Raw genomic sequence first — 6,893 nt, 5'->3', positions numbered from 1 at the left:
GATGCAGTATAATGTGGATAAATGTGAGGTTATCCACTTTGGTGGCAAAAACAGGAAAGTAGATTATTATCTGAATGGTGGCCGATTAGGAAAGGGGGAGATGCAACAAGACCAATGGCCTACTCCTGCACCTATTTTCTATGTTTCAAGATGCTAGTTTCAGAGTATGAAAATGGCCATTACTTTTTTAATAGTGAGATATGAAAGTGAATTAGGTGTCAAATTAAACTTATTTTTATGCTTTATCTGATGGGATAAATTGCGGACTTGATTTTTAGAATCTCAAAATGTTGTAACATTGCTACAGATTTGCACGTTTTCTGCAGATTACGCGTTTCATTTCACTTCATCTTGCAATTCAATACTTCCTGATGCTCCAGCTTTCTCCAGCTTTTTTGTGTAAACTTCCTGATACATGCCTGACATGGTTTTTAACAGAGCAAAATGGCTGCCTACCGAACAGTGTGGTCAAGTATAAATTGCCTCGCCTGTGGGCACAGCCAAAGATCCTAGAGCAGAGCTCTGCTCTAAGATCTTTGGGCTCTGCTATAGGATCTTTGTTGGGCACAGCCGAGCACTGGGCCGCTCCGGGCGAATGGCAGAGAAGGGCTGTACACCATCTTTGCTCTTGCCTCAATCAGAGAGCGCGGCGCGTTATCACTCAATCAGGGGGTGATCTCATCGACCAATCCGAGGAAACAGTGCCCCTACAATTCCCTCCCCCAATCAGCATGCGCGGCGCCCGGCACAGCCTTGGATTGCGGGCGTGAGCGGAAGGGACAGCTCGTAGAGTGTGTGCAGCTGCAATAATGTCTCAGGTAAGGGCCACATCCCTGGGGTGGACGGTTTGAATTGGGAGCGAAATATGTCCGAGGTGGGCAAGTTAAGTCCCGCTGAAGTTTGGCTGCCGGAGATCAACCATCTGCGAGGCGCTGTGCATCGGTGAGAGGAGTGGCGCGGGGCTGCAGCCCTGCCGATCCCTGCACCAAGTCCCGGGCTATACATCGGTCGGTGGTGTCGGCCAAGTCCCTGGCTCGAAGCTGTTCCAAACATGAGCGACTAATACTGCCGATTTGCTGCCACGGGTCTTGTAGCTCGGAATGAGCTCTTGCTTTTATTGCGGATTTTCCAATGTCCGCCTTTGTTGCCGGGGGGAGTGGGGGAGGGGGAGCTCGACAAGTGTTCCCTGATTGCAGAGGTTGCTGTGTTCAGGCCAGAAATGAATGAACGTTCAAGTTCAAGTGAGTTTATTGTCATGTGTCCCTGTATAGGACAATGAAATTCTTGCTTTGCTTCAGCACACAGAAAATAGTAGGTATTTACTACAAAACAGATAAATGTGTCCATATACCATGATATAAATATATACACACACTGATAAATAAATAAACATAAATAAACGTCATAAACATCTTGACCATACTGTTGAGACGAAATATTTGTATCTTTTAGTTTTGCAAAAGCTAGACCAAAACGGTTCTCTTTATAAAATGACAGCCAATAGATTATCGATCGTTGCCAAGGTTCATTGCTTCAGGAAATAACGCTAGATAAATGTTCACCAATAGGGTGATTTCACCAAAGGTCAAATGAGCGTAGATCCCCCCTCACGTGACTGAAAAATTTAACTGGAGGACATATGTCACTTCGGTACATGTTAGTGAATGGGGAAACACGCACTTTCACACCCGTTAAAAAACATGGAAAACGGACGATTTTTGAGCTGAAATTTTCTGTGCTATTTGGGGTGACCGTGAAGCACAGCGACCTAAATTTTCAGGCAAAATAAAAGATAGAAAGTAAGGTAATTACAAGAGGGAACTGAAGGTGGAAAAACAGCGAAGTGCTTAGCAGACATTTGCAGTCAATAATGCCTTACTTTTGATGAAATTCAGCGAGCAAACGCGATAATTCCCGATATTTTGGACCTTTAAATCTCCATGGCAAATGTCTGCTAAGCACTTCAGCTTCGGTATCTTTGGTTTTAACCAGCATCTGCAGTTCCTTCCTACACTTGCTGTTTGACTTGCTGAGTTACTCCAACACTTTGTCTTTTTGTAAACCAGCATCTGCGGTATATTATTGTGCATGCAAGTAGTTGATGGTGCTGATGAATAGACCCAAATGTAATTATAATGTAAGTACATCCTGATATGTTTTTGTGTGATGATAAGGAGGTATGAGGAAAGTGGGAAAGGGCAGAAGGTTCATTGAATACATATGCCAGCTGATACCTGTACCTGTTTATCACCAGAGACCATCTGCTCCCCATGTGTATTTTTTTTAATTTTATTTTCAGAATCTAAATTGCTTTGTTTTCTCAGTATATCTCTAATCCAGTTCGTCTAACATACTTAGAAGTTTTGTTACTCGAAGGAGAACTATATGATCTTTATTTTATTTATTATTGAGGAAGTGTAGCAGTTTTATCTACTTGTGGATTTAATCATTTACGACAAGGGGATGAAAGCAAACTAATGCTGACTTTGGCCACATTCCTCAGGTAGCAGCTAATAGGCTGAAAGCCATTAAGATATTAAATTATAAATTGTAAATTTCAGAGAAGGGGATTATATTCCTGCAAATGGTAATATGCATGTTTGTTCATCAGTTGATCTTTTTTATGGACAAAAGTGGAAAAAGAATGCTCAAACCTGGTTTTATTAGTATTGCAACAGCAATTTTGTTATGACAATTAATAAGCTTTATTATTAGCACACTTAGCAAGAAAACCTGCTGAACTTGATGGATGATGTTATAAATGGACCAGTTTAAATATACCATTCAAGGTCTTTAGATAACATTGATCATGTGATAGGAGTAGAATTAGGCCATTCAGCCCATCAAGTCTACTCCGCCATTCATTCATGGCTGATCTATCTCTCCATCCTAACCCCATTCTCCTGCCTTCTCCCCATAACCTCTGACACCCGTACTAACCAAGATATCACAAGATACATACAAGTGCATTAATTCTGATATTGACTTACTGAACAAATACAAGTAACTGTCTCTGGAGGGTGTGTTATTTGCTTTATTGGACCCTGTGTTTATTGAATGTGGTATTGTGAAGCATCTTGAGTGTACATAACCAAGTATCTGGGGCATTATTGAAAATGTTGATCATGTTCCAAGGATGGTTTGGATTTGACGTCTTGTTCTTTCTGTTTTAGGCTGAATTTGAAAAGGCAGCAGATGATATCAAACATCTCAAAACTAAACCATCTGATGAAAACATGCTGATTCTCTATAGCCTGTACAAACAGGCAACTGTTGGAGATGTGAATACAGGTTTGTTGATGATCAGATTCCACACCAATATCCATTTATATGTTAATTGCTGTTCACCTTCTGTATATCTTTTGCTTTCCCAGCACGCCCCGGCATAACGGACTTTAAAGGAAAAGCCAAGTGGGATGCATGGGAAAAACAGAAAGGTTAGTATAGCACCACAAAACAAAAAAATCCCAATTAAATAATATGATGTACTGTAAAGAGAACATTCAGCCTTAATGCTGCATATCAAGTTCTTGCGGTATGATGTTTTCACATTGCTGTTTTCTGTCACATCTGCAGTAACCTCATAGATTTTTCTAAACCTCACTAACTGGAAATTGAAATTACAATTTCTCAAGAGTAGTTTGTAATATTTGAAACTATCTGTCTATATAAATAAATATACATCATATGTAAACTGGTTTTAAGAATTTTGTTTTAATATTTACTGTAATTTCTAGGCTGCTGTGGGGAAATTATACTGTTTGGGCCTCTTTTTAAATGGGGGAAAATACATGAAATTATCACTCAAATTATAACATGAGTGTTCTTAGTTTAAACATGCATCATGATGAAAGTTCATAATGAAATCAGAATTGTGTTGGAACCAATGCAGTGGACATGTTTCTCATTTCCTGAAAATGGAAATTCTTGCATTGAGTTTCAGACTAAATTGAACTGGTTCAATTCTTTTTACTTTTATAATCAAATTTAAATGAGCATTGAACAAAAAAATTCCTATGTAAATATGCTAATTTTTGTGTGAAGATATAGCAGGTAATTTTTTAAATTCTTTTATTATCCTCTAATAGGTACAAGCAAAGAGGACGCAATGAAGAAATACATAAACAAAGTACAAGAGTTAAAAGAAACAATTGGCATGGAATAGAATGTGACCATTTTTTAAAATATATACATTTTATTTACAAAAGCACTGATTGAACTAATTTGTTTCTTCACCATGCATAGTTGAGATAATATCTAAATGAAACTTTTAATGGCGTTATGATTAATTTTATACTGTAACATGGCTGCTCAGAATATTTACTAATAAGGATTAAAACTAGCTAGAAAACTGGATTTATAGTAAACCTTGAAATATAACAGTTTTAACTTTTACTCATTTGTGCTGGCTCGAAGGGCTGAATGGCCTACTCCTGCACCTATTGTCTATTGTTTGTTTTGACTCAAATACCACTACACCCAAGGTTATGAGTAATTGAACTTCATCCGGTTGCCTCAACAACAAGTAAAGTGCTTTCCCTTCTAATCCAGAGTGTACAATGTACTCGGTGCAATTCCTTTAGCTTTGCGAAGGAGTAACTGATCACTTTGCCAGCAGCTCTGGGTTCTGAAAACCAGAAGGAAAGCTGTTTAAAATAAGCTCCAGGTATAGGTGGGGATTGCGTGTGAGGGAATTTTTGTTTCCCTCCTTATATCATGACTACTGATTTTGCAGGAGACTGTCTCCTTTCCAGTTCCTTGCAGGAATTGCATGTCTCATGTAATTTTAGATTGCAAAGGATTAATTTGATAATGCTAAACATCTCTGGGGCAATCTGAGCCAGCAGTTATTAAGCAAATTAGTGAGGAATTGTAGGTGAAACATACTGAAGTTAATACACAGTGAAATTATAACATATATATGTGACAACAATTTTTGCATGGGAAAAGATAATAAATGTCGCTTAAAATTAAACCATCTTCTATGAACAAAGGATTAAGATCTACGCCTAATCTTTGAAATATTAGGGGGGAAATTATCTTGCTGTTGTGCAGTTGGTTCATGTTCAAGTTCACATTTATTGTCACATGCACCAATTAAGGGACAGTGATATTTGAGCTACCATACAAGTAAAAAAAGAACGCAATACACAATTTTAACATAAACATCCACCAAAGTGGAATCAACATTCCTCACTGATCATTCATTTGCCTTATTTTTTTTTATGCATGTATTGCACTAATAGTTTAAAGAGGCTGTGTTTCTGAAAGATGCAGAGTATCATGTGATTTTTTTTTTTTTGATTCCCCACATAATATCTTCAATGAAGTTCAGTTTACAAATAATTTTCTCTTAAACTTGTGTTCAACTGCTTTGTGGTTAATTATGAAGTGTTGCTTTTAACGGGTGTTTTCATTTGTTATGTTTAATTTCGCACATGGGGCCCCTTGTACCTAGTGTCTGCATATTTGCATTTTAGTGTTCATTCTACCTGCAAAAAGTTGTTTTGAAAAATTTGGCCGCTACTGTTGGTAAAATAGAAACTAAATCCCACTTCCTTCAAGATTAGAACAATGGTTTTTGACGTAGGTTCGATTGATATTGGTTACACATCTGTTTCCCAAGCATTTAATGCAGACACTATCTTGGATCATTTATATGAATTGGGAATAGCCAAAACAGCCAAACTATGTTAGTATATTTGTGGACCAAGTGTAAGATATTAATTGATTATCATGCAGTTAAATTACAATAATGTAATGTTAGAATATTAAAACACATTCTATTATATGGGCCTAACTGTTTCTTTGTAAAGATAAGATGCATTGAAAGCGTGGAATTATGTTGGTTCTCCAGCATACAAACTGGAACCTTGTGGCTTGATATTGCCGAATAGGAGTAGAATTAGGCCATTCAGCCCATCAAGTCTACTCCGCTATTCAATCATGGCTGATCTATCTCTCCCTCCTAACCCCATTCTCCTGCCTCCTCCCGATAACATCTGACTAATCACCCCGACCCGGGGGCTTTGATCGCCCCAACTGCGGGTGGTTCGACTGCCCCGACAATAAAGAGAAGGAAGATTGGACTTTATTGCATTTCATCACAGTGAGGAACGTGGGGAATCCGCTGTGGTGGATGTTTATGTTAAATTTTATGTAGTTGTGTCTTGTTGCTTTTTCTTAGTATGGGTGCAAGGTAATTCAAATTTCACTGTACCTTAATTGGTACATGTGACAATAAACTGACAGTGAAACCTTGAAGATAATATATGTTGCTTAAAAGCCTTTCCAGATTCCTTACATTGTGCCATTTTGTCTGACTTGTTAGCTGCTACGGGTTAATTTGAGATGGTAGAGCCTGGTTAACATCTGCTGCACGTTTGTCTTTGGGGAAATTATAAAATTGTCGTACAGTGTGGAAACAGGCCATTCGACCCAATTTGCCCACACCGACCGACATGTCTCGTCTACACTAATCTCACCTGTATTTGGTCCATATCCTTCTAAACCTGTCCGATCCATGTACCTATTTAATTGCTTCTTAAATGTTGCAATTGTCCCTGCGTCAACTACTCTGGCTGCTCATTCCGTACGCCCACCACCCTTTGTGTGAAAACGTTATCCCTCAGATTCCTATAAAACCTTTCCCCCTTCCCTGTAAACCTATGCCCTCTGGTATCTATTCCCCTACTTTGAGCGAGAGACTGTTGTGCGTCTACCTGACCTATTCCTCTGATTTTAGATAAGATCACCCCGCATCCTCCTTTGCTCCAGGGAATAGTCCTAGCCTGCTCACCCTCTCCCTGTAGCTCAGCAGCCCCTTGAGTTCCAGCAACACCCTTTTCAACTTGACAACATCTTTCCTATAACATGGTATCCAGAACTGAATA

At 38.8% G+C, this 6,893-nt stretch overlaps 1 protein-coding gene across 1 annotated transcript; it reads left to right on the top strand.

Moving 5' to 3' along the window:
- The first annotated feature begins 669 nt into the window (after positions 1 to 669).
- dbi (diazepam binding inhibitor (GABA receptor modulator, acyl-CoA binding protein)) lies at positions 670 to 5,789 on the top strand. The gene is made up of 4 exons (XM_055638585.1): positions 670 to 818; positions 3,174 to 3,291; positions 3,375 to 3,437; positions 4,089 to 5,789. The coding sequence occupies exons 1-4, from the start codon at positions 810 to 812 to the stop codon at positions 4,163 to 4,165; spliced, it is 267 nt and encodes an 88-aa protein (XP_055494560.1). The 5' UTR covers positions 670 to 809; the 3' UTR covers positions 4,166 to 5,789.
- Positions 5,790 to 6,893: the final 1,104 nt, after the last annotated feature.

Source organism: Leucoraja erinacea, chromosome 7 (assembly GCF_028641065.1).
Source record: "Leucoraja erinacea ecotype New England chromosome 7, Leri_hhj_1, whole genome shotgun sequence".
Classification (NCBI taxonomy): Eukaryota; Metazoa; Chordata; class Chondrichthyes; order Rajiformes; family Rajidae; genus Leucoraja; species Leucoraja erinaceus.
The sequence above is the reverse complement of the archived record's forward strand: the minus strand, read 5'-3'. Positions and strand labels throughout refer to the sequence as shown.